General features: G+C 36.4%; 1 protein-coding gene across 1 annotated transcript; it reads left to right on the top strand.

The window, feature by feature from the left end:
- Window positions 1–961: 961 nt before the first annotated feature.
- Window positions 962–26724, top strand: LOC144651829 (uncharacterized). The gene is made up of 4 exons (XM_078511849.1): window positions 962–1127; window positions 2480–2616; window positions 4671–5033; window positions 26211–26724. The coding sequence occupies exons 2-4, from the start codon at window positions 2497–2499 to the stop codon at window positions 26568–26570; spliced, it is 843 nt and encodes a 280-aa protein (XP_078367975.1). The 5' UTR covers window positions 962–1127; window positions 2480–2496; the 3' UTR covers window positions 26571–26724.
- Window positions 26725–27712: the final 988 nt, after the last annotated feature.

Here is a 27712-nt window from a genome sequence, read left to right as displayed (position 1 = left end):
TTCTTTGTTTTCTTTCCCAGTTGTCGTTTACAGATTCAGAGCGGGACTAACAAATGGAAGACGTCATTTCATTGGACAAAATGCTAACAAAAACATTGTTCCAGCCAATGAAATTCCTCGTAAGAATCTAAACAAAGTTGTTTTTATTTCTCAAACTTGTTTTATCGAGATTCATTCTACTCCAGTTCTAAACAAGGACAAGAGAAGAGGTACTCGGTTGACCGTGTAAGCCACAACTTTGATTTTCTCTGCTTCTTTACTTGATTAATGTTAAATCTAACATTTCTTTCTCCTTCCTCTCCAGTACAAAGATTATTGTCTGCAGATTTCCAGACACGTAAGTTTACAAGAGAGGTTAGTGACTGCTTTAAATGTGCCTTTATATATACTGTGTTGCTAGAGTGCATTTTTGGAAACTAAATTTAGATGTTTAGCACCATTAGGTTTTTAAAAAAATAGAATCTTGATCACAGATGAAGTTATATTTACCCAAACATCGACTTGTGAATAGTCGTGCGATCCAAATGCGCAACTTTGTTTCAAAAAGATACGTAGTTTTGTCTCACATTTTCTCAGCCTGATATTAAGTCATTAGACTCAGTTAAATCCCGCACAATTTCATTTAAACATTATTAGTCTCTTGACTGTAAGTTGCGTTAGGAAAATTGAGCAGAAAATAATCGGTCCGGTTTTTTGGTTTTGTTTTGCGTTAAAAAAATTGGTATAGTATCTCAAATAAAAGAAGAAAATTATTCAGTCAAAGGTTTGTGAAAGTCATCAACTTATGCAACACGTCAGCATTAGGCAACTTACTATTATAAGACTTCATTTCATTGGACAAAATGCTAACAAAACATTGTCCAGCCAATGAAATTCCTCGTAAGAATGCAACTTTGAATCTAAACAAAGTTGTTTTCATTTCTCAAACTTGTTTTATCGAGATTCATTTTAGTCCAGTTCTAAAGAAGGACAAAAGAAGAGCTACTCGGTTGACGGTGTAAGCCACAAATTTGATTTTCCCTGCTTCTTTACTTGGTTTAATATTATTTATTACATCTCTGGCTCCTTTCTCTCCAGTATAAAGATTATTGTCTGCAGATTTCCAGAGACGCAACTTTACAAGAGAGGTTAGTGACTGTCTTAGATGTACTTTCATATATATTGTTTCGCTAGAGCGCATTTCTGGTAACTAAAAATAAATGTTTGGCAGCATTAGGTTTTTAAACTAGAATGCTGGTCACAGATGAAATGCTGTTTGCCGAAGGATCAACTCGTGAAAAATCGTGCGATCCAGTTATTTTCTCCTGATATAAACAGGTCATTAGACTCAGTAAATTCCAGTAAAATTCCATCTTTCTTGTATTTCACGTGCTAAATTAATCGTGGTTAATGTAGAATCATAAACAGAGAACAAATGTGATGGAATAATTTTATAAAGCAATAAGCTAAACTGTCCACATGCCACTAATTGTTGGCAACTGTGTCAATGGTAGGTTTACTTCAGTCTTTGTAAAGGAAAAACGAGTCGCCCATAACCAAATTGATGAAGAATTCTAATTTTGATCTTACAAATAAGAAAACGGACATAGACATTTTCAATTCAAAAACATTTTTTGTAACTTATAAAATTGTCTGGTGTTGTTATAATAAAGGTTCTTTTGAGTGTTCATGACTTATAAAGTAGTTCCAAAATGTTTCGCAACATTTAAATTTCATGGTGAGTTGAAAATATCGATAGCATATTCATAAAGTTTCTCTTTCCTATTTCTCAAGCAATTGGAATGACCTGTTTTCAAAACTTCAGTTAAACATGGATAATCTCTTCACTGTAAGTTGCGTTAGGAAAATTGAGCAGAAAATATTATTCGGTCCAGTTTTTTGGTTTTGTTTTGCGTTAAAAAATAAATTGGTATGATCATGATATCCCAAATAAGAGAAGAAAATTATTCAGTCGAAGGGTCGTCAAGGTCATAAAGTTATGCAACACGTCAGCATTAGGTTACTTACGAATATAAGACTACGTTTCATTGGACAAATGGGTAACAAAAAAAGCTGTTCTGGCCAATTACATTCCCTGTAAGAAAAAAATTAATCTAAATATAGCTGTTAAATTAGTATTCACAAACTTGTTTTATCGCGTGTCGTTCTACTCGAGGTTATACAGCGACGAGGCAAGATTGGCAAAAAATATCGAAAAGAAAAAAAAAATATCAAATATTTTTTTATTGAGCACCATAACTGCGCTCGTGACTTCTTGACAAATATTGAATATTGAATATTAAGCAATCAAGATTTTCTGTCTGTAAAATGCCAAAACTGTTGTCGTAGATTTTGAAATAGAAATGGTTTTTGTTATAGGATTGCCTCTTGTCATTATTGCAGATGTCTTTAATTTCTAATGATAACAATAAAGTAAATGACTTCATTTAACAATCAGCGCGGTAGATTTGATTTTTAATATTTCTACCTTTCTCCACAGAAAATCGTAAAGAAGAAATGGCCCTTCTTATGAGTAAAGTCTCTGTGGTTTCCATGTTGTATGTGATGATGTCATGCTTTGCCATCTATTGTGCTGCGGAGGGCAACAAAACCACAAAACAACCATTGTCCAATATGGTATGCTGTTTGTGTTACATCCTGGAATGAATTTCGTAAAATAGTCAAACGAACTTGCGTCTAACGCACCTTACAGCTTTAATTTTAGACCATCAAGCGGCTAGGAGGAAGATTGAACTAGCAAGCACTGTTGGTAACCATGCGGTTTGCTCGTCAAGTTGCCTAACTACTTAACCTGAACTAATAATTGTTATGTGCAGAATAGTGTGCAGCACTTTAATGTTTATAGTTATGAAATATTCTTCTTGAATCCAAAAGAATTAAAAATTAAAAAACACAGCTACATAGGCATCTTAAAAGAAGGCATGAAAAAATCGACAGCCTTCGATTTTGGCGTGGAAAAGTAATGGATAAAATATGCATTAAATCTAATCAGCAAACATGCAAAACTCGTATCTTCACCTGACGTTGCCAAGAGATTTGTCTTTACTGACTTTCTCATTAAGGTGGCTCGATATAGTTTTTTCTGGGCCATACCTACACTTTGCAATTGGCCTTTAAACGATCTTCCCTGACTCGGATCGATATGAAAATTATACCATATATTGGTTTTAGATTGAAATTTGATTTAATATACTTTTTAAGGTAATCGATATTTCCATGGCAACGGTAAACAGAAAATCGCCAAATGAGTAAATCCTGATTTTTGCGTGAATCAGATTTACCGCTAAAAAACTAATATCAGCATCTTAAACTATGATGTACTGCAAATAAAATATTCAAGAATTAAAAGATTCTGTATGTTTGATTTCGAATAAATCGCAAAAATGTTTCAAATCGTAGTTTTTGCACAGCGATAATAAATGAGCCGAGACACAAATACTACCTAGACGAAGTAATCTCAAAAAACGCCAAAATGTGTATTAAACTTATCTTTCGACGTCGTGAAAGTTTTGTTGAGTTTCCACAGCGCAATGCAAAGAATTTGTTTTTTTCTTGCGACCACTCGTATTGTAATTTTTAAGTAATTTTCGGTTTTAAGCGTTTTTTGAAAATCTATAAAACGGCTCGATAGATTTTCTTTAGACTTTCAGCACGCGTACTTGATTATGTAAACTATTTAGTCGCAAAGTTTTATTATCATTGATTCACTGGAACGTTTTCAAATTAAACGATAAAGGAGGCCTTCGAATGGACGAAACACTTGCGTTACAATTCACGGCTTATAAAATCGTGTTAAAATATTCAAATTAATGTGCACTACATTCCTTTGTGAGAAATACAAAAAGCTTCACCACGGGTAACAAAGCACAGAATGTAGTGCACATTAATTTGAATATTTTAGCATGATTTTATAAACCGTGAATTGTAACGCAAGTTTTTCGTCCATTCGAAGGCCTCCTTTATCGTTTAATTTGAAAACGTTCCAGTGAATCAATGATAACTAAACTTTGCGACTAAATAGTTTACATAATCAAGTACGCGTGCTGAAAGTCTAAAGAAAATCTATCGAGCCGTTTTATAGATTTTTCAAAAACCGCTTAAAACTATAAACTTACTTAAAAATTACAATACGAGTGGTCGCAAGAAAAAAACAAATTCTCGGCATTGCGCTGTGGAAACTCAACAAAACTTTAACGACGTCGAAAGATACGTTTAATACACATTTTGCCGTTTTTTGAGATTACTTCGTCTACGCAGTGTTTGTGTCTCGGCTCATTTATTATCGCTATGCAAAAACTACGATTTGAAACATTTTTGCGATTTATTCGAAATCAAACATACAGAATCTTTTAATTCTTGATTATTTTATTTGCAGTACATCATAGTTTAAGATGCTGGTATTAGTTTTTAAGCGGCAAATCTGATTCACGCAAAAATCAGGTTTTATTGATTTGGCGATTTTCTGTTTATCGTTGCCATGGAAATATCGATTACCTTAAAATATATCTTAAAAAAAAAATCAATCTAAAACCAATATATGGTGTAATTTTCATATCGATCCGAGTCAGGGAAGATCGTTTAAAGGCCAATTGCAAATTGTAGGTATGGCCCATAAAAAACTGTATCGAGCCACCTTAATAACTTATGACTCTTTTCTCATTCCAACCTAGCCACCTCCTTCTTTCTGTTATGGTGGTATCCCTGGTATGCACGGCAGGCCTGGGTTCCCTGGAGTACCAGGTCCTGCGGGTACGCCCGGCAAGTCTGGGTCTCCTGGGGTACCAGGTCGTGATGGCCGTGATGGCCGTGAAGGAGCCAAAGGTGACCAAGGTAGCCCGCGGAAGACTGGACCCCAGGGACCTCCAGGTCCCAAAGGAACTCATGGTAACAATGGAAAGGATGGTGCTGAAGGAGAACCTGGTGTCCAGGGTACTCCTGGAATCCCTGGGACTCCTGGTGCGATGTCATATAAGAACTGGAAAGAGTGCGTCTGGAAAAACTTGAATGACGACAAAGACAACGGTCTGATCAAGGTTAGGGCTTTCCACAAGTTGCTCGAGATTTCCCAAAAAGTTGCCCGTAATTTCTCAAAAAGTTGCTTAAAAGTTGCTCCAAAAATCCAAAAAAGTTGCTTCTGATAATAAAAGTTGCTCGAAAGTTGCTCCAAAAAATCCAAAACGCTGCTTCTAATCAAAATAATTTCTCTAAATATATGCTAATTTCGCTGTGAGGGTTAGATTTCTAAGCAGTTTTATGCAATTTTTCCGCAAAAGAAGTAACTTAATAACATATTAAGGGGAAAATTTGTTAAATAACAAGGATTTCTTTAACTGAGAAAAATCATGAAGATATCGATGATGTCATGTTTGCTGACGAGTTTTGTAATGTTTTAATGCAGAAAGAGCAGAAAGTTGAAACGTCTTCAGATGTTCCTCGGAATTCCTCGGCAAACTTCGTAAATCTTCGGAAACGTTGGTATTGCCTTAGAACAACACTCGGATAACCTTCGGAGATCTTCGGTCTGGAAATTGCCCAAAATGCAACAAGTTGCTCGAGAGGAAAAAAGTTGCTCGAAGGGGAAAAAGTTGCTCGAATCCTGAAAAGTTGCTAAAAAGTTGCCGAGCAACTTGTGGAAAGCCCTAATCAAGGTAAACTTTTCAAGGTTTATATGTTTATACAAAAAAAACTCTTTGAATGTGCTATATAAATTTAAGGAAAAAGATTGATATGAGGTGAGAAAACTTTCACAAAGCTCGGACAGAACTGAAAATGAACTTTTCAAACCCAAACAACAAAACCCTCCTTCTAACTATTTCAGATTCTAGTAAACTGATTTTTTTGAATTATCTTGTATCATCATGATAAATTTTTCACAGGACTGTGTGTTCACCAAGAACTTCTCTGACACAGCCCTCCATGTTTACTGGACTGGTGCCCTGAGAATCTACAACTTTGACAGTTGCTGCAAACGCTTATATTTTACTTTCAACGGTGCTGAATGTGCAACTCCCCTGCCAATTGACGGTATTGTGTACATGTGGAAAGGACGTGGTCATAAAGATCTTCATCGTGTCCGCCATATTGAGGGGCACTGTAACAACATCCACAAAGGCATGGTGCGCGTGGAATTCTGGGTTGGTGACTGTGAGCATGGTGCAAAGGCTGACGCTTACACAGGGTACCAATCAGTGTCCCGGATCTTTGTTGAAGAAGTTCCTAAACCTCAGGCTTAGATCTCGAGAGGAAACGTCAATTCCTGCATAAACGCTTATAGGACAATGATTAGTTGCTTAATTATATAACGAGTGGTTTGTATGCTTACTTGGTGTGCTTTGTAATTGTTTCACATTTGCAGCTGTTGTTAATAAAAAGCAGGAAGATTGACAACTAGAAGGAACGGTTTCTTTCTTTATTTGTTTGTTTGTTTTCTTCCTTTTCTTTCTTTCTTTTCTGTTGCAACTGACTCCAGAAAGCGATGCAATATTTTGTATACGATGTAACGCAAAGAACTGTCAGAACAAATGATTTAATTAGAGAACTAGCCATAGCCAGGAAGAATTAAACACAAACAAAATGCTCAGATCAATACTATTTTACAATAGCAAAGCAAAGAGGTACGAGATTTAAGTGACCACCAAGCCAACTAACACTCAGTTTTTGTCCCAAGCGAAAACTCAAACGTGCAAAGGAACCTTCAACCTTTTCCCCAAAGTAAAGCTACAGTTGTTGTTTTACAAACTGAGAGAATCTTACAAAAGGAAGTTCTTAAATGAGGCCTTCTGTTGCTTTTTTTGGGACGACGTGATAAAAATTATTTGGATTTACATGACTTTGAAATCAACAAATTGCAAAGAAATCATTTTTGTAAACTAGACATGCGTTAAAAATATAACACAAACAGCGGTGATAAACATTATGAAAAATCGCATTTTTATAAACTTGACGTTTCGTATGCTAAGCTACATACATTTTCAAAAGTATGACCGTTAAAATTTTTGGCAACTATTTATATATTGTATGAAAGGGGTTTGGAACCGAGACTGTGACAATTGATCTACAGCAGTAACTTAATATTTACATTTTGGTTAATAAAGTAACAACCTCTCACTGCCGACATTGGCATTTAAAGAAGGTTGTAGTCCATTAATGTATAAGGTCTCTTTAATCTTGCAGTGGAGGTCAGTTTTGCCTGACGCGAGGATTTCAAAATGATCCCATTTGATGTTATGGCCTGTGGTTTTTATGTGATCAGTAATAGCTGATTGATGGTCGCATTTAGTGAGGGCCTTAAAGTGTTCAGTTTTTCTGTCATGCAATCGTCGTTTTGTTTTCCCAATGTAAACATCGTCACAGTCCCAGCAGCTAGCTTTGTAGATGACCTTAGATCGTTGAGAACGGTTGAGGCGGTCTTTGTACGGAAAGAAGGATTTGATGCGGCGTGTGTTCTGAAAAATGATCTTGAGGTTGACGAAAGAGTAGAAGTTGGATACACAGGATTTAAGGCGTTTAGTGATTTGGATGCTCGGAAGACCTAAGTAGGGTAACAGGATTATGACATCTTTTTTTAGGAACTGTCGCAACAGGGGTGTCTGGCTTGTTTTTGTGTCTGTTCAAAACATCGTTAACGTTGTACGTGATAATGCCTTGAGGGTAACCATTTTGCAGCAAGAGCTTCCTGAGATCTTTAATACATTAATGAACTACAACCTTCTTTAAATGCCAATGTCGGCAGTGAGAGGGTGTTATTTTATTAACCAAAATGTAAATATTAAGTTACTGCTGTAGATCAATTGTCACAGTCTCGGTTCCAGACCCCTTTCATACAATATATAAATAGTTGCCAAAAATTTTAACGGTCATACTTTTGAAAATGTATGTAGCTTAGCATACGAAACGTCAAGTTTATAAAAATGCGATTTTTCATAATGTTTATCACCGCTGTTTGTGTTATATTTTTAATCAAGTTACGATGGCCTAAAACCAAGATTCTAGACATGCGTTGTTTAAAATAAAAGGAGTTACAAACTCTAAACATTTTCATGATTGCAAAAATAAAAACAACTGAAGAATCGTAGAAGTTAAGAGTTTTGCATAACAAAGATTAACGTTTCGGGATTGCCGTTAATTGTTAATATTGAGAAGGTTTATTTTCCAATCGTGTATGTTTGACAGCACAGCATTCAGTGACGTGGATTGAATTGATAGATATAGAGGCATAAAACCTCGTTTCCAGTTCCTTATCTTTGCTTTTTCTTTTCTCCCTTCTCCCGCCCCTTCCACATTACCAAGGAAAAAGCCCTGGGCAGTTTTTTTTCTCTTTCGGCGCTTTAATCCCGGTCTAGTGACTATTGTCCCGCGGTGTGATCCTTACATAGCAGGGCCGTAACTTGCAAGAGGCATGACAAGGCACTTGCCTCGTCTAGATTAAAACCCAAATTAAAACGTTCAGGCGGGAAAATAATCCCCAGTTGAGCCTGAGTGAATTTTCTGAAGACGTACCTCATGAAAAATGCTAAAAAATAGTGACATCGTGCTTCTGGATTTCAAAAGTTTCTTTCCAGGCTCCGCTAATGGCTCGTGCATTCGACACTCACAACGTTTGCCTCATCTATGTCAGAAAATGAGTCTGGTTACGGCCTTGCATAGAGGTCTTTTAAATTGTATCAGCTACAATTGTAATGCGTAAACTCCAGTTAAACGAAAAGGATATGGCCTATAAAAACCATATGTTGATTGCAAACGTATTATAATTAACAGGTGATTAATAAAGGGATTTTGTAAAAATATTAGTAATGTTTTGTCTCTCTATGCCTTTGGCTTTAAAAAAGGTATCCATTTTCGATATTTCATCCTGAACTAGGTACAGGGATTAAGAATCTTTACGGCATGCCTATAGCTTGTTTTCTGTAGTGCCCCCTCCACCCCAACCCCAGGTCTGTGCTTTACTGCGAAATTTTAATCAATCTTTGCGAAAACTGGAATATTAGCACCGTTTCAGCACATAGGTCTGGTTTTTATTTATCCGGACCTCTGAAATGACATGCATTAGAATGAGAAGTGTAGCATTTCGTTTTCTCCACAGCTGCTCTGTTTTGACAGTTACATTCAAGAAATTAAAACAGTGCCAAAAAGAAGAATAACAGATCACTTAAGGTTTATGTGCGTTAATGTGGCGAACAAACACATTAATCAGCCTTTGACAGCTTGTGGACAAAGGCCGAGGTCCAAACACGAAAAAAAAAAACAATGTAGGGTATATGTTGTTACGTTTTACCGAAATAAGGCGTATTTTATTTTCTGTATGACATTCTCAGCCCTGGTTAATAATGTTTTCAAGTTATATTCACAAGACTGAGAAATCAGTGCGTGCATTGCTCGATGTACCTAGAAACAGAGTTTGAAAAAAAAAAACTATTATTCAGTCTTCCCACCAGCTGTGCTTTGTTCACATAAACAATAATAAAATGCTATTCTTTTAGAGAAGAAATAACCAGTAGATAACTGTTGCTACAATATTGACAGATATATTTGACTATAACCAAACCATTTTAACAAACCAATATCGATGCTAATTCAAACTCATCGGTAAAAGCAATTAATCTAAGTATATAAACACAGGCGACGTGTTCTCAAAGTCGTCAAAAAGAATACTGATCAAGTTATGGCAATAGCTTATTTTCCATAAAGGCCAAAGCTCGTTTCATAATTTTCCTCTAGTTCGATCCATTTTATATATCCATGTCTGGTCTTTTTTAGAGATATAATGAGTAAATTTTAATCAAATGTTAACAACTAGTACGCCAGGAAACTCTAGGTTTTTACGTTTTTTTAGAAAGAAGAAAAATATACCTGATGGATCTTAAATGGGCAGTCACTTTTGTTTATTTAAAACTTAACACTTAGAAGTTATTATATCCAAGTTAATAACGCTGAAAAAAAAAAAACCATGATGAACAAATTAAACACAACCAACATAACAACATCGATCACCGTTCAGCAAGTGTATAACAAAACATGCACCATCGAGTCGAACTCAAAAATAAAATAAAAGAATGTCACAGCTAGGGTCTGAGTTCGGTTTCAAAAAAACAAATGTTTCCTCGATTTTCCGTCTTCACTGCCAATTGTACTTTAGACCAAGGTTTTCTCTCCGTGCTAACTTCACATACACCGTTATTCTTACTTTCAGTTTATTTCGTTTTTAAAAGTTGTATCTATGTGAAAATGATTTTGCATTTAATTTAAAACTTTAGGTCATAAAATTGCCATCGGATTTAGCGACGTCAGCCCCGGGGATGGGTCGCAGCAACGTGTCCCTGCAACATTTTTGCGTAATGCTGTAATTTCGTCCCTGCTACATGTCGCTGCAAATTGGAAAACTATTCTTTGTACATAAACTGCAGATCCACGCATTGACTCCAAAATATCCTAAGCATTTTGGGGTGTTTTTTATTTATAGTCAACAAGAAGCTTGAGAAGCTTAAAATCGGGCGCTTAATAATTAGCTATCTGTTTTGACTTGAAAGGCAGGGTATAGTACAGTAAAAATCACTGGAAAAACAGTCACTTAAACCTATTCAGGCCGGGGGGGAGGGCTTTTGAGGCCCGCGCTGACTTTGGACGCTTATAACTTTTTCAAGATTCAACCAAACGCTGCCAAACTTTGCGCGTTTATCTAAAATTTATCTCGCAATAATTTGGTAGGATTAGTTATTGTGCCAGTAACTTGAAATCACCATGGCAACGTCATTTTGACAGGCTTGTTTTCCCAAATTTGAATTTTTCGTGTTTCTATTTAATAATGAAAATCTGGAATGTTTTCAAGATTGCATTATTACTTAATGACATAATGGTCTCAATTTATAACAATATATTTCGCACAGTACAAATAAACGATTGAACTAGACGTCTAGAAAATATAAATTTGTAACACTTAGCAAAGTGCAGCCTTTTCGCAATACTTAATAAAGGCGGGGGTTTTACCTGAAGACCAATTTTTCCAACGCTTTAGGTGGCTAACGTATTTCAGTATTTTCCAGCCCTTACACTTTAATGGAACAGTATACAACTCTTAATCAGGTAACTTCTATTGTCAAGAAAATGATCACAACTTATTGACCAATGATTAGGTATTTGTTTCTGCCTCGTCCCCAGGCGTCCTCGTCCTTGGTCGTGCACGGTTCGCTTGGTGTTGTGGGACTGACGTGCACGGTTCGCTTGGCGTTCTGGGCCTGATGCGGACGGGGAAGCGGACGCCTGACAGATCCTGTTCAGTTTCTTGGCAAAAATGTTCGGTTTCTCGTCAAAAGGCGTTTTAGCGCTTTTAACAAGTTTAACGGTCAAGAAATCAACACTGGGAGCTACGTGGAAGTTAGTACTGTCAACATGGGGATTTTGACGGCCTTTCGGATCGTTTTCATTGCTCTATCGAGCCGATTCTTTTCATCGTTCACTAAGGCTGGTTTCAGCAAAGCGGGGGTCCCCTTGCTTTAATCTAATGTTGGCGGGAAATCTAACTCAAAATCAGCGATTTATCCGGAGAAATGGTATGAAATCTGAGCAGAAGATTGAACAGAAAAAATCCCACTTTGATTGCGAGAAGATCGTCAATGGCGGAGGGTAAAGAATCTCTGCCGTCGTTAGAAAATTAAATTTCTTTATAAGCTTCGAACTGAGGGTAAGTTTCGCTTCAATCGATGCCAGAGCTGGTTTGTTTCGTTTCTGAGCAGTGATTAGCTTCCTTACATTTCGGTATACTTTTATTTGTACCTCTTGGCCGTTAAACTTCAGCTATAAAGTCTATAAGCAGCGCTCCAGAGAGAGCCGTTCAAGTGCTAACAAGTGTTTTATCAAATTAATGTTGTCCAACGTAGGAGATCTTATGAGAACATAACACATAAACAATTATAATGTGTGCTGATATTTTATTCTAGCTAGGTTAACCTCATAATTTACCTTTCTTGACAGAAAGTACAATTATTGAAATTTCAACTTTACGTAGTTCTGGTTATTTCAGCACTTAATGTGTTAGTGTCCAGAGGAGGCAGATCCTACTCAAAATTTCTTTTTACTGATTCAAGTGTTAATATCGAAATTACTCTCCGCTGATTAATTTGTGTGTTTCTCGTCACTGTACTGCTTGATAATGCATTGATACTGTAAGGAGAAATAAGGTTTTGGTCACTCTTTTGGAGGATTTAAGCAGGATAAGACTTTGACAAACTTGTAACAAAAAAAATATAGTTTTTTCTAGTTGTAGTGTCACAGGGAGTGTTTTTTAGTAGGTGTTTTTAGAGAATGTGTGGCAAAACTTTATTCCTAAGGGTAACAAAACACTGGACTATGACAGACAGCAAAACTTAAATTATTTTTGCCGGCCCAAGAGTTTATGGCTGAGATAGTGTAGGAAAATAAATTGAGATGCCAGGCAATTTTACATCAAAGGGTTTGTTACTGACTCTTAAATGCATTTCATGTGAACATGGCAACTCCTGGCTAACCATATTCAATTTGATTAAAATAAATAAACCAGCAAACCTGGAGTTGCCACTTTTTCCCCAGTCTGCTAATAGCCCACTGCCTCTAGCAGTCTTGGAAAACAATTAAAACACTTTAAATGTTGAATGTATGCTTTGCCTACCCTGCTGCTTTATACCCATGACAACAGCTGTTGTAAGAGAAAAAGATACATTTTTACATTTTTAAAAATATTTTTAGTAGTACTGATTTTGCAAAACCATTCAGACATTTCCCTTCAATTTGCAAAAGTTATCTAGCCAGGAGGGTTTTACCTGCATGGCCTTAACCTACTGTGAATTTAAATAAGTTGTGCATGAGATAATCTGAGGATTACTGTTTGTACGACAATTTCCTTGGTGGTGCCCTTCATCTGATTATGATCTTGACATAATAGTTAGCCTTCTCCTGAAAATTAACTTGATTGATTTTCTAAAGTGATTTACTACCCTCTTCAACCCTCCATGTACAGTTCACCCCAGCTCCTTTTGCAATTAGTTAATATCAAGTCAGTGGGAGCATAACAAAGGCCTTTAGACACCAAATTTGCAAGCACAAAGTAAACATTTCTTTTCAGTGGCTAAAAAAGTAAAGAATTTTACAAATACATGTACTATTTTAAATTTGTAAAGAATTACAGGAGAGTGATAAAAAATTAAGAGGGGTTTGTTACTAGAGTTATTTAGAATAGAATGATGGTGGGCCTTGGATGTCCAAAGATGCTAGCCTTGCATATCAATACATAAATATTTATGAGAAAAATTATCTTTCCATTTTTACAAAGCAAGATTTCAAGATGATCTTAAATCATATACCGCACATGAACCATTCTAAAAACTTCATGAAAACAGTGTCATTCATCAGAAATGCTCTCTGCACCTGCCCCCAAATTAAAAGCCTGCATGGCATGGCATAGGGTACATTCCAAACAATTTAGTTGCCTCAGTTGCATTCACAGCATAACTGGCAGACTCACTGCCACAATGCTTAACAAAAAAAGTGTGTATTTATCCTTAATAAATTGTGGTTTAATGGGAAAAAAGTCACCTACTGACAATCAATAAAAAAATTGTATTAAAAAAATTACAGTTATGATATCAAACATTTTTAGTGTAATTTTTATTTTCAATTAATAAAACAACTATCAAAGGTTGTGCTTGATTACTGATAAGCAGATAATTAACATTTTATTGAAGTAAACCAGAGATAGTAGAAATGACATCCCAAAGACAGATGAATTGTTATTTGTATCGATGGATTCATACTGTTGTTGCATTATCTTTGTCGCGTCTGGCTTAAATGAGCGTCCATGGAATAACTAAAAGGCAACTAACTCTCGGGCTCTACGAAAAAAATTCTACACAAAACAATTATGGAAAGGATAACTAATTTTCTTGTCATTTACACTCGGATTTACAAGACAACTTCGATAAACGGAAATGAGTACCTGTCTCTCTTGGAGTTCGGAAAATGTCATTAGACATTTCAACGTCTCTTTGCCGTAAAGGATTTAAAGCTTTTTAACTTCACAGAGAGTGCCTCGTATGCTCCTCCTGGCTCTTCTCAAGCTGAGCTGGGACATAAAGCGTGCGAAAATGGTGGTGAAGTCCGTCGTCTTAATAAGAATATTTTTCATAAAAGATGTGTCCAAGGCGCTCTGTGCTGTAAAAATGCTAAATAGACGGCTCTTTTGCTGTTTTTAATACACTTTTCAGGGTTGATGACATTTTGGTCCGCCATATTGAATGCAAGATCTGCCAGGCGCTCCGCGGCTCGCTCCCTAACCATCAATCCCCGCGCTCCCTGTTTTCCCGCCTTACCGCATCAACGTCCGGCCAATCGGCGCCTGGGGACGAGGCAGTATTTGTTTCATACCATTACTGTAATAGCAACTGGTGAAGAATAGTAGTACTGACCCAAAGTATAAGGGCTGGAAAACACTGAAAACCATTTCAGCCGCGTTTCAAGGAATCCAAAAAAGCTTTACTTATCCCATATATCTTTATCTTAGGGATGTCTGGGAGGCGATAGTTTTTCTCAAAGGATTTGCAAAATTTAGACAAATAAGAAATATTGGAGATTAAATGTGACTTTAAAGTTAGAATTTGAAGTTAAAAATTGGTGGACGGACACCAAACAGTCCCCTGACAACCTGGACTGCTCTTGCGAGGGGGTCAACTGTTTGGTGGTGTTTCCATTTTTTTCTTCAATCCCTTCTTTAAATCTCTTAAAATTTCATTCAAATTCAGGTAGAACCCCGCCTTAAGTTTTGTTCTTGTGAGAAAATACCAGAAGTCAAAGGTTGCGCGATATAACCAAGCATGGATTTTAATTCTCCCTCACTTTCCATCTCCTTAGCCTTTCACCCCCACCTGTCCCTTCCTTTCTACTCTCATACAATTTAATGTTTGTTTACATTTCCTAACCAATTCAGTAACGTACTAATCTGTGCCAAGCAATCAGATAATAACAGACATTTGCCTTAATTTTGATCTCCCATACCAAGAGTATAAACCGCTAATAAAACAAAACACACTTGATAATAATAATTCTCTGAGGTTATACACCTTGCAGTATTAACGTACTAACGAACTTGATAACAAACCCCATGTCGTACTAAGGATTTTTACTGATCAACATAGAAAATAAGTTCACAATGGTTTGTTCCCAAAACGTTTTTTACTGTACAGAGGGTCTGTATATTGACCTGTAACTTTTATAACGTATTGAAAAATTCACAACGAACCGACTTCTGCCCGCTACCATGATATCATGTTGAAAAATTAGCTCGTTCGAAACCGTAGCAAAATCGTTAGAGACAGACAAGATACAGCCGTTTACTGGCAGTCTTTGAAAATCCTGAATTTCGTCAAAATGAGCCAAGATAAAGTTTTAAAATTTCCTTTATCAATATGGTTCTTATCTTTTTATTCAATTCTATGAACTGCTTTTATGCAGTACTGTCCACAAAGATTTCAATTTCCTCAAAGTTTCGGGACAAATGGATACAAAATATTTCGTGCAGAATGTAATTTGATTAAGCGAATGTTTTCACGTCCATAAATAATTCAAGCAGTGAATGAAAAACCGTTTTGTTTTCATCGATGAGAACCATTTTCAAATAGTTAATGCATAAAAAATAACAATCAGATAAGAATACAATAATTATTAATCGGGCGTGGCCGATTTATAGTTTACCCTTTGGTCGTCCTAGAGCATAGTCTCCTGTTGGCCAAAAAGACGGGGATAGCTTGGGGTTGCTACAAAACCGCTACGGGTGACGCATACCGCAACGGTTTTCATTTTAGTTTTGACAGGAAATCGTTGCAGGCACACTTGGTCGACTTTTGGGTTAATGTGTAATCAGGTTGTGTTTTTTTGCTTCGGCGGAAGGACAGAGTACAGCATGGGGCCCAGTTCTCGGCCACTTTTGACGTAAACTTGTATTTCTTACCTCAGAAGAACCGCAGGAACTTGAAATTTCTCCCAGAGCTAGCTACATTATTCAGCTTTTTGGTGTAAAGCTATCGACCGGTCAAAAATTAATTTGCCCGAGCAATAATAAAAATAAAAGCTCCATTTGTGGGCCCAGTTCTCGGCCACCTTGGCCCAGTTCTCGGCCACTAAAAAGCTTGTGCGTAATTATCTGTAAAAAAAAAATGCTCAATTAATTTTCACAGTCATAAAATCACTCTGTAAACCTATTTATGTTATATCGATCCCAAATTATTTTTATGAGGCTTTGTTTTACTTTAGAAAAGAAGGATTTTAACGCGCCTAGTTGCCTATGTGCAGGTTCTGGCAAAACCGCATTGTGTGACCCGTGCATTTAGATGGTTTATTTTGCAGTGAAAAGGTCTTGAAAGATTTAGGTGTTGTAGAAATAATAGACAAGACAAGAGTCAGCTCAAAACTTAGAGATAAGATTGAACTTTATTTTTAAAACATTTATTTCTTTCATTCTGGCAGCAGCAGATGAAATTATATTAAAAACCAAGCGCTAAGCTGTGATAGCGAGCAGGGTGGCCGAGAACTGGCAAATACGCAAACGTCGCAAGAAAAAATTTCGAAGTAAATTAAGACCAAAAAATACAACGGTTCAACGAAAAGTTAACTAAAGCAGAAAGCTGAATTATTCTACGTTTCACATGCCAAAAATTAGCTCGTATGGTGGGGGCTTTTGGATAAAATACGAATTTACCTCCGCGTAAACTCGACGTGTGAGCTTTCTATATCGAATTGAACGATCAAACTCAAGATACTTAAAGCACATGAATCAGTCTATCGTTTGAAGGAAATACCTTTTTCTTTTAATTCAACTGGAGTGTGAAAAAACGCGTTAAACACAAAGTGGCCGAGAACTGGACCCGGCCGAGAACTGGGCCCCATACTGTACTGATATTCACCATTGTGAAATTGCACTTACTTTGACAAGTTAAAGTTATTTTTGTAAATGAAAAAGGTAACGTCATTGATGTCACGCAGTGTTTTTTTTAGCAAACTAGATGGTTTGCTGGTTTCTGACTATGAATGGGGGTGTGATCTTGCGGTATATTTTTTGAGCCTGACTCCGCCGTAAAACTTTTTTTTTATTTAGCGAGAACTGTGTGGATTTTCATTTCTGAACAATTGGTCGTCAAGTCGTTTGTCACAAAGAGTAGAATGTTTGTACAGCATGTTTTGGAATTATTTTAGATTTGGTTAGTAAGACGCTTCTGAAGACCTGAGCAAAACATTGGGAATGTACAGTATTAATAGGAACTTGAATGGAATTTTTCACAAGTTGGATAAAGGTATCAACTGAAAAAAATGGCTTCAAAATGAGAACTTGGATTTTGTTGTAATTAAATTTTATCGCGGATTGGATGCATAATATCACGGCTTTGAAAGTCTTCAAATAATTAGAAAGGTTCCTTTCTTCCTTTTGATCTTATTGTTATTTTCATGTATTGATTATTCGAAAGTGGTTTTCGTTGATACGAAAAAAAAAACGGGTTTTCACTGAATTGCTTGAAGTATTTTTAGACGTTATAATATTGGCTTAATCAAATTACATTGTGCACGAAATATTTGTTATTCTTTTGTCTTGAAACTTTGAGGAAATTGAAATTTTTGTTTGACAGTAGTGTATGAAAGGCATTTTATAGAACTGAATAAAAAATAAGAAACATTGATAAAGGTTATTTCAAAGATTTATTTTGCCTGATTTTGAAGGGTTTCAGGAGTTTTAAAGAGTGCTGGTAAACGGCTGTATGTTGTTTTTGATTACGGATCTTATTTACTTTCGAACGCTCTAATTTTTGAAAGGTTAAAACAGGTTAAAACCGGGCGGTTTCATGAGTTTTTTGGGTAGAAAGGTACGGTGGTGGTAAAAAAAAAATGTTTAAAAAGGAATGACTGTAGTAGCACGTAAGTCGGAGGTTTGCGTGAGTCACGGGGTATAGTATGCGTGAGCTGGATTTCCGGCGTCATAACGGCATGTTTTGTTAATCGGGCGTGGCCGATTTATAGTTTACCCTTTGGTCGTCCTAGACGATAGTCTCCTGTCGGCTAAAAATGACGGGGATAGCCTGGGCCAATCGGTTTCATTTCAGTTTTGACAGTAAATCGTTGTAGGAACACTGGGTCGACTTTTGGGCTAATCTGCAATCTGGTTCTCTTCTTTGCTTCGGCGGGAGGACAGAGGAAAAAGCTTAAGGGATAAAGTACTAATAATCACCATTGTGAAACTGTAGTTGCATTGACAAGTTGAAGCTATTTTTGTAAATAAAAGGGGTAACGTCATTCATGTCACGCAATGTTTTTGTGGGAAACTTTGAAACTAGACGCTTTGCTGGTTTCTACAAATAGCAGTGTGATCTGGCGGTACATTTTTTTGAGGCGGACTCCACTTTAAAACTATTTTTTATATATTTAGCGAGAAGTATGTCGATTTTCATTTCCGCACAGTTGGGCGTCAAAGTCGCCTGTCACAAAGAGTAGAATGTTTGCACAACTTGGTTTGGATATATTTTAGATTTGACTAGTGACGTTAGTAAGACACTTCTCAAGACGTCAGCAAAACATTGGCAATGTACAGTATTGGTGTGAACTTGAATGGAATTTTTTACGAGATCAGTAAAGCTATCGAATGAAAAGATGACTTGAAAATGAAAACTTCGAATAATTATAATTAAATACCAATTGAATTTTAGATAAAAAATTCCGGAAGTGACATCTGTGTTCAAAATAGGAATTTTTGTACAACTTAAAGTTCCGAAAAAAAAGACCACATGTTTTGTAAAAATCACAGACAAACATGATCAGGAAAACAAAACAGGCCAATGGGTTTTATTCACGAAAATACAACTTTCTTAAGAAAGAGTTTGTAAACAAGACAATGGAATCGAATTACATTTCACACGCAATTTGCATACATTTGAACTTGCAAAAAGAAGTATCTCTGCCGAGACATAATAGCGAGACCTTACATTAATAATTATTGTATTCTGATCTGATTGTTATTTTTTTAAAACTATTTGAAAGTGGTTCTCATCGATGAAAACAAAACGGTTTTTCCTTCACTGCTTGAAGTATTTATAGACGTGAAAACATTCGCTTAATCAAATTACATTCTGCACGAAATATTTTGTATTCATTTGTCCCGAAACTTTGAGGAAATTGAAATCTTTGTGGACAGTACTGCATAAAAGCAGTTCATAGAATTGAATAAAAAGATAAGAACCATATTGAAAAAGGAAATTTTAAAACTTTATCTTGGCTCATTTTGACGAAATTCAGGATTTTCAAAGACTGCCAGTAAACTTGTTATCAAGTTCGTTAGTACGTTAATACTGCAAGGTGTATAACCTCAGAGAATTATTATCAAGTGTGTTTTGTTTTATTAGCGGTTTATACTCTAAGGTCTTGGTATGGGAGATCAAAATTAAGGCAAATTTCTGTTATTATCTGATTGCTTGGCACAGATAGCACGATACTGAATTGGTTAGGAAATGTAAACAAACATTAAATTGAATGAGAGTAGAAAGGGAGGGACAGGTGGGGGTGAAAGGCTAAGGAGATGGAAAGGGAGGGAGAATTAAAATCCATGCTTGGTTATATCACGCAACCTTTGACTTATGTTGTTTTCTCACAAGAACAAAACTTAAGGTGGGGTTCTACCTGAATTTGAATGGAACTTTAAGAGATTTAAAGAAGGGATTGAAGAAAAGAATGGAAACACCTCCAAACAGTTGACCCCCTCGCAAGAGCACTCCGGGTTGTCAGGAGACTGATTGGTGTCCGTCCACCAATTTTTAACTTCAAATTCAAATTGTAAAATCACATTAAATCTCCAATATTTCTTATTTGTCTAAATTTTACTAATCCTTTGAGAAAAACTATCGCCTCCCAGACATCCCCCAAAAACGTCCAAAAATTAACAAAATACTGCAAAACAAATATATATGAGATAAGTAAAGCTTTTTTGGTTTCCTTGAAACGCGGCTAAAATGGTTTTCAGTGTTTTCCAGCCCTTATACTTTGGGTTAGTACTACTATTCTTCACCAGTTGCTATTACAGTAATGGTATGAAACAAATACCTAATCATTGGTCAATAAGTTGTGATCATTTTCTTGACAAAAGTAGTTACCTGATTAGGAGTTGTATACTGTTCCATTAAAGTGTAAGGGCTGGAAAATACTGAAATGCGTCAGCCACCTAAAGCGTTGGAAAAATTGGTCTTCAGGTAAAAACCCCGCCTTTATTAAGTATTGCGAAAAGGCTGCACTTTGCTAAGTGTTACAAATTTATATTTTCTAGACGTCTAGTTCAATCGTTTATTTGTATTGTGCGAAATATATTTTTATAAATTGAGACCATTATGTCATTAAGTAATAATGCAATCTTGAAAACATTCCAGATTTTCATTATTAAATAGAAACACGAAAAATTCAAATTTGGGAAAACAAGCCTGTCAAAATGACGTTGCCATGGTGATTTCAAGTTACTGGCACAATAACTAATCCTACCAAATTATTGCGAGATGAATTTTAGATAAACGCGCAAAGTTTGGCAGCGTTTGGTTGAATCTTGAAAAAGTTATAAGCATCCAAAGTCAGCGCGGGCCTCAAAAGCCTCCCCCCCCCCCCCCCGGCCTGAATAGGTTTAAGTGACTGTTTTTCCAGTGATTTTTACTGTACTGTACCCTGCCTTTCAAGACAAAACAGATAGCTAATTATTAAACGCCCGATTTTAAGCTTCTCAAGCTTCTCAAGCTTCTTGTTAATGTAAGGTCTCGCTATTATGTCTCGGCAGAGATACTTCTTTTTTGCAAGTTCAAATGTATGCAAATTTCGTGTGAAATGTAGTTCGATTCCATTGTCTTGTTTACAAACTCTTTCTTAAGGAAGTTGTATTTTCGTAAATAAAACCCATTGGCCTGTTTTGTTTTCCTGATCATGTTTGTCTGTGATTTTTACAAAACATGTGGTCTTTTTTCGGAACTTTAAGTTGTACAAAAATTCCTATTTTGAACACAGATGTCACTTCCGGAATTTCTCATCTAAAATTCAATTGGTATTTAATTATAATTATTCGAAGTTTTCATTTTCAAGTCATCTTTTCATTCGATAGCTTTACTGGTCTCGTAAAAAAATCCATTGAAGTTCACACCAATACTGTACATTGCCAATGTTTTGCTGACGTCTTGAGAAGTGTCTTACTAACGTCACTAGTCAAATTTAAATATATCCAAACCAAGTTGTGCAAACATGCTACTCTTTGTGACAGGCGACTTTGACGCCCAACTGTGCGGAAATGAAAATCGACATACTTCTTGCTAAATATATAAATCAAAGTCTCTTCGAGATATCGACGTTTTTGCATGAAGTTTAAGTCGAAGGTTTATCCTGTGCATTGTTCTTCGAACTTATCATTACAGTTTCTTTGTAGTTTAGTTTAACAATTTCCTATCTTCGCGGAGCAAATGCAGCCATATAATTTTGTCAAAAATGGCTCGTCCGCGCCGGGTATTTATACACATATTCCTTAACATTACACAAATAAACAGTGCAAATTTCACCGAGATCTGACAATTCTATACTTTAAAATTGCAAGGATCTTTCGAGGCAGTCGATGACGGCAGCGAAATTAGCAAATGAAACAGCAAAATATGCGTTCGACGCTTTGTTTTTGCGACGCCATATTTGAATTGTTATAGGTAGACCGCTGTTCAATGTGTTCAAGGCCGTATCGTTACGATTGCTCCACGAAAAAGCACGAAAAAAAATACGGATATTTCCGACTACTGTCGGAGAAAACATTGCGCATATAATTGCGGCGTAAACAAATCGATACACTCAAGCTGCGTTTTGTCTAGGCTCTGCGAGGGTCGGATATCAAGACCCAGGATTAAACAAAAGCCATATATACAGTGAATGCTTTCGAATTATATTTGAAGATGAAATACGAAAGAATTTTGCTGTCTTTGACTGAAATTCCACTCGAACTGCGTAGATACGATCGCATGTTGTAAAGCCGATTCATGCAACATTGCTGTCAACGGCTCAACGCGAGGTCTCTAAAAGCTAAAAGAAGCCCCCATCTCTTGCATTTGTTTTAACTTCAATAATATCTTTGAAAAGAGCGAGTTTTTTGGTATGGTTTATTTTTGACGTTTGTAATTTTTAAACGATGTAAGTGCTAGTGATTATTTATTCGTGTTTTAGTTACGCAATCCATTGTTTGTGCGACGCTTTTTATATATCGCCTTTCAGACACACGTGCGTTGAGATAAGAAAGCTGGGATGTCACTTTTAAAATTGTTATATAACGTTTGTAAATGTGACAAGTCACGTTTTTTTCCACAAAATCGCAAGTGATCACCCACAGCGGAAAGTAATCCCTTGAGAAATTAAAACAGTCCCTTGAGAAATTAAAAAAGTCCCTTGAGAGTTTACAAATATGTGGTTCCAAATCTTGTCCACATAACCCCTATTCTACCATTTTAGCTTGTAAACAAGCAAAAACGTCGAAAAAATAGTTTTAAAGTGGAGTCCGCCTCAAACAAATGTACCGCCAGATCACACTGCTATTTGTAAAAACCAGCAAAGCGTCTAGTTTCAAAGTTTCCCACAAAAACATTGCGTGACATGAATGACGTTACCCCTTTTATTTACAAAAATAGCTTCAACTTGTCGAAGCAACTACAGTTTCGCAATGGTGATTATTAGTACTTTACCCCTTAAGGAGGCTCGATGTAGTTTTTTTTAGCCAAAGGGTGGTTGTTTTGAGAATTAAAATTATCGAGGAAGCCAACGTTCGATTTTTGCCAAAATATACCATAATGATCAAATGTGACCAAATTTTAATTTTTTACCCGTCACTTTGTCACAAAGGTTACCATAGCAACGATTGACGTTTTCTTTTGTTCTCAAACAAGCTTGATTTTCTCGAAATCTAGATTGACTCTTGGTATTCATTTTTTTATATGTTCAAGTATAGTAGATTGACTACCTGTACACAAAATTTTAGGAAAATTTGTAAGAGCGTTTTAAAATAAATAAGGAATGAAGTTTTTGGTATTTTCTTATAATTTCCTACAATCGGCAGTCGATATATTTTAACAAATTAAAGCAAAAAGTCTTTCGCTTTTAGTTATTGGTCTTTTGTGGTGTAAGTATTTATATTTCAGTGGAAGTAACTGTGCTCAAATAATACGAAACAATTTTAAAGCGCCTATTTTATATTAAAATGGTGTTTTTCTGAAAATTTCATTCTTGATTTACTTGAAAACGCTCTTACAGATTTTTCTAAAATTTCGTCAACAGTTAGTCAATCTACTAAACTTTGACATATCAAAAAATAAACACCAAGAGTCAATCTAGATTTCGAGAAAATCAAGCTTGTTTGAGAACAAAAGAAAACGTCAATAGTTGCTATGGTAAACTTTGTGACAAAGTGACGGGTAAAAAATTAAAATTTGGTCATATTTGATCATTATGGTGTATTTTGGCAAAAATCGAATACTGGCTTCCTAGATAATTTTAATTTTCAAAACAACCACCCTTTGGCTAAAAAAACTACATCGAGCCTCCTTAAACTTTTTTCTCTGTCCTCCCGCCGAAGCAAAGAAGAGAACCAGATTGCAGATTAGCCCAAAAATCGACCCAGTGTTCCTGCAACGATTTACTGTCAAAACTGAAATGAAACCGATTGGCCCAGGCTATCCCCGTCATTTTTAGCCGGCAGGAGACTATCGTCTAGGACGACCAAAGGGTAAACTATAAATCGGCCACGCCCGATTAATAAGCTGGCTCGTAATGGTTTAAACATTCTTGTCTTCGGTATTCTTTCGCAGCTACACCAAAAAGTTTAAGATAACTTTTAGTACAAATGTTTATAGCTTTTACCATTTAACAAATTAAGAGCTGCTACGACATCAAAATTCGTTACCATGTCCACTTCAAAGGATGCACCATGGCAACGTAAAAGAGACCTATTTTTAAACTTTTGAGGGTAATAAACACTCGTCGCAATTTTTTTTGTTTTTAATGAATTTTTGTCCAAACAACATAAGAAACATTTTTGCACATGTTTGATGAAAATCTGTTGTTAGGGTTCTGCGCATGTTATTTTAACATAAAACTAAGGTGGCTCTAAACCCTACTGATATATTTATTTCAAAATTCTCAAAATATTCCTTTTGCCGTTTAGACCAAAATAAAAACTTTCACCAAGTAGTTTTTAAGTTATTAGCCTAAATTGTTCAGAGATAGGATAGTTTTACCGGAATTTTTATAGGTTTTCATGTCAACAACTTTTGGCATCATTTTGATCGGACTGTGTTACTTAATAAAAGCCTTACTGGCTTTCAGTAAACGTTTTTCAGTCACATCAAAAGATCATGTGGCCAGCTGTAATAGAATGCCAAAGCTAAGACGGGAAGATCTTAAGTATTATTATCCACTTTTATAAGCAGAATCAGTTGTGCTGGGGCACGGGCTAATTTGGAAATGTACTCAAATCCACAGGGCACCAGAAAACCGTAAACTATTGAATTAACTGGCAGTAATCATACAGCTCATCACCATGTCAGGTTTATTGCTTATTTTGCTGGTCACTGTCTGTGCTGTGCAGGGAAACAGCCACGACAAGCAAACAGGCGACCAAGCCAAGGTATAGTATAAGGCTCTGTAAACACTAATGATATTTTGTTTGCAAACGGACACTTTTTTGCTTTTTTGCGTTTTCGCCTTCCGTCCACATTACTCCAGCGGTTTAAGCCACCGAAAACTTCGCAATTGGAAAACGCCCTCCAAAGTATATCCCATCGAAAACGCCGTTTTTCAGTTGTAGTGTGGGCGTCGAAAACGATGCACGTCACGTGACGTCACCTGATCACCGTAGCGCTGGCTCAAGAGCTCTGACCGGTCAGTTCACGCTCAATTGAAACATTGTGCGGGTTTTTTGTCCTTAACGTATAAGCGTGAATGAATAAAAGACGGTTCTAAAACGAGGGTGACGACCGAAAACGGTTTCGATACAAAGACGAATAAGTGTAAGATGGAATCAAAACGCATTGTAAATTGTGACTTTTTTTGCTTCCAAAAGCCATTTTTTGTCTCCAAAAATAAGTGTTATAAAAAAAAAATTCATGGCACATAACTGACATAACGCAAATTAAAAACTGAGACAAGACTTGATGTTAGAGAATCTCCAAGTCGCCTGTTTGAAGGCAACAATATAATGTCACTTTAAGTCAGATTAAGAATATTTAGCGTGTAGTTTAGCGTTTTTATCTTATTATAGTCGAATACTTTTTTTATATACTAGTTACTATATTTAGACACGACCTCAAGCTACTTATTTTTGACCCTCATCGTGTTTAAATAAAGGTTATACATCAGGTTTAACATAAAAAACGGTACGATACTAAAACAAGTCTAGTACGAATACAACGACAACTTTACTTTGCGATATCAGATACAATTCAGTGTTCCAAAACTTGCATGTCATACGCCAGTAACTAATTCTGTGATTTTTTGAAAGCCATCTTCCCTCTGCTGTGCATGTCCTAGTACACATTGCAAGCCTGGTTCTCAAGGGATACCCGGACGGGATGGACGTGATGGTCGTGACGGAATTCAGGGAATCCAGGGAATGACCGGACCACTGGGTCCTCCAGGATTGCCAGGACCAAAGGGAAAAGCTGGTATCCAGGGTCCTAGCGGACAAAAAGGGGAGCGCGGAGACACTGGAACAAGTGCAATCCCTGGGACTCCTGGTGCGATGTCTTATAAGAACTGGAAAGAGTGCGCATGGAAAAACTTGAATGACGGCAGAGACAACGATCTGATCAAGGTGAATGATAAGTATATTGTTTGTTTTGTTCTCTTCAACATATATAATTTTTCGCATTAAAGCTGTGATTTTTACAGGCATGATTCTTTGGCAGTTCTTACATTTAAATTGTAAACATTATAATTACTGCTTGGAACGTTTCTTTAGTTTATTTTTAAGGACCCTTGTTACCAGTTGTTATTTTTTGATTATTTACACCGAATTACATACAAAGGTATGTTTAAAAATTGCATATTCGACTCATGTTATTTAAGTGTAATGTTTACTATTGCAACACAAAGATGTAACAAACAATAAAAAACATGTAATCATCTTCTTTAAATAAAAGACCGTCTATAAAATATTTTTACAGGACTGTGTGTTCACCAAAAACTTCTCTGACACAGCCCTCCATGTTTACTGGACTGGTGCCCTGAGAATCTACAACTGTGACGGTTGCTGCAAACGCTGGTATTTCACTTTCAACGGTGCTGAATGTGCAGCTCCCCTGTCAATTGACGGTATTGTGTACATGTGGAAAGGAAAAGGTCATAAAGATCTTCACCGTGTCCGCCATATTGAGGGTCACTGTAACAACATCCACAAAGGCAAGGTGCGCGTAGGATTCTGGGTCGGTGATTGCGAGGGTTATGGAGGAGGTGCTGACGCCTACACAGGGTATAAATCAGTGTCCCGGATCTTTATTGAAGAAGTTCCTAAACCTCAGGCTTAGATGCCGAGAGGAAACGTCAATTCCTGCATAAACGCTTATAATGGGACAATGATTAGTTGCTTAATTATATAACGAGTGGTTCGTCTAATTACTGGGTGTGCTTTGTAATGTGTTTCACATTTGCAGCTGTTGTTAAATAAAAGACAGGAAGAGTGACAACTTGAAATATGGTTGCTTTTCTTTGTTTTTGTTTGTTTGCTTCTTTTCTTTTAGTTCTTTATTTTTCACGTACAACTGGCACCAGAAAACGATGTAATGTTTTGTTTACATTATAACGCAAAGAACATCCAGAAAATAAGAGAAATAGTTAACTGGCCAAAAAATTATGGAACACAAACAAAATGCTCAATTGAATACTTTAAATCAAGTTGGCTCGCTGGCGATAAAGGAAGCACAAAAATAGGATGATTTTATATTAAAATTTACCACCAAGCCAACAAACACTCAGCTTCATTCCAAACCCACGAATATAAACCAATTAATCTTTGAAAGCTGAAATTTTGGTGAGTAATATATATTTGTAATACCTCTTCGTTGGCGTGAAGAGAAAAAAGGGCCATTTTGAAATGAACTTCTCCTTTAAAAAAATCACAGGATTTTCTGCGAAGATTATTTGCTCCGTAACATTTTCTTTTATTGCCTGTAAAACACAACCGTGGTCGGGAAAAGACAGTTAATTCGTGAAACATTGCAATAGATAAAGCGTTATAGTGATGGAGAGAAAGGACTACTCATTAATTAAAGTTCCAGATAACTTGGAACCTGCGGGTTCAGAGCTGTGCTAAAAAGCGGTTAATTTTCCAGATGTTCTGTCATTCATTTGATTGGGAGGAATCCAAATGTGCCATTCTTCCCTTTGGATACTAAACTACAGTAATACAGTTTGATTTTACAGTTCACCCGACTACAAACATCATTTTTTTCTGTGAATAAATCCCGACTCGACCTAGTCCTTCAAGCATTCGTTGTAGATCGAGCACATTGCGCGAGCATGGTGCTGGGAACTTGTGACGTCGTGTGTAGGAAATCGTGACGTCAAGCGTTAGCGGGAAGATAAGGTCTGGGTGCTAGGCAAAGTAATGGCCTCATTAGATTGCGTTTCATTGTTGATAAACAGTGCTAAATTGACCAAAAGGTGTGGT

Source organism: Oculina patagonica, chromosome 4 (genome assembly GCF_052425735.1).
Source record: "Oculina patagonica isolate OP01 chromosome 4, crgOcupat, whole genome shotgun sequence".
Classification (NCBI taxonomy): Eukaryota; Metazoa; Cnidaria; class Anthozoa; order Scleractinia; family Oculinidae; genus Oculina; species Oculina patagonica.
Note: the sequence above shows the minus strand (reverse complement) of the source record. Positions and strands in the feature narration are given on the sequence as shown.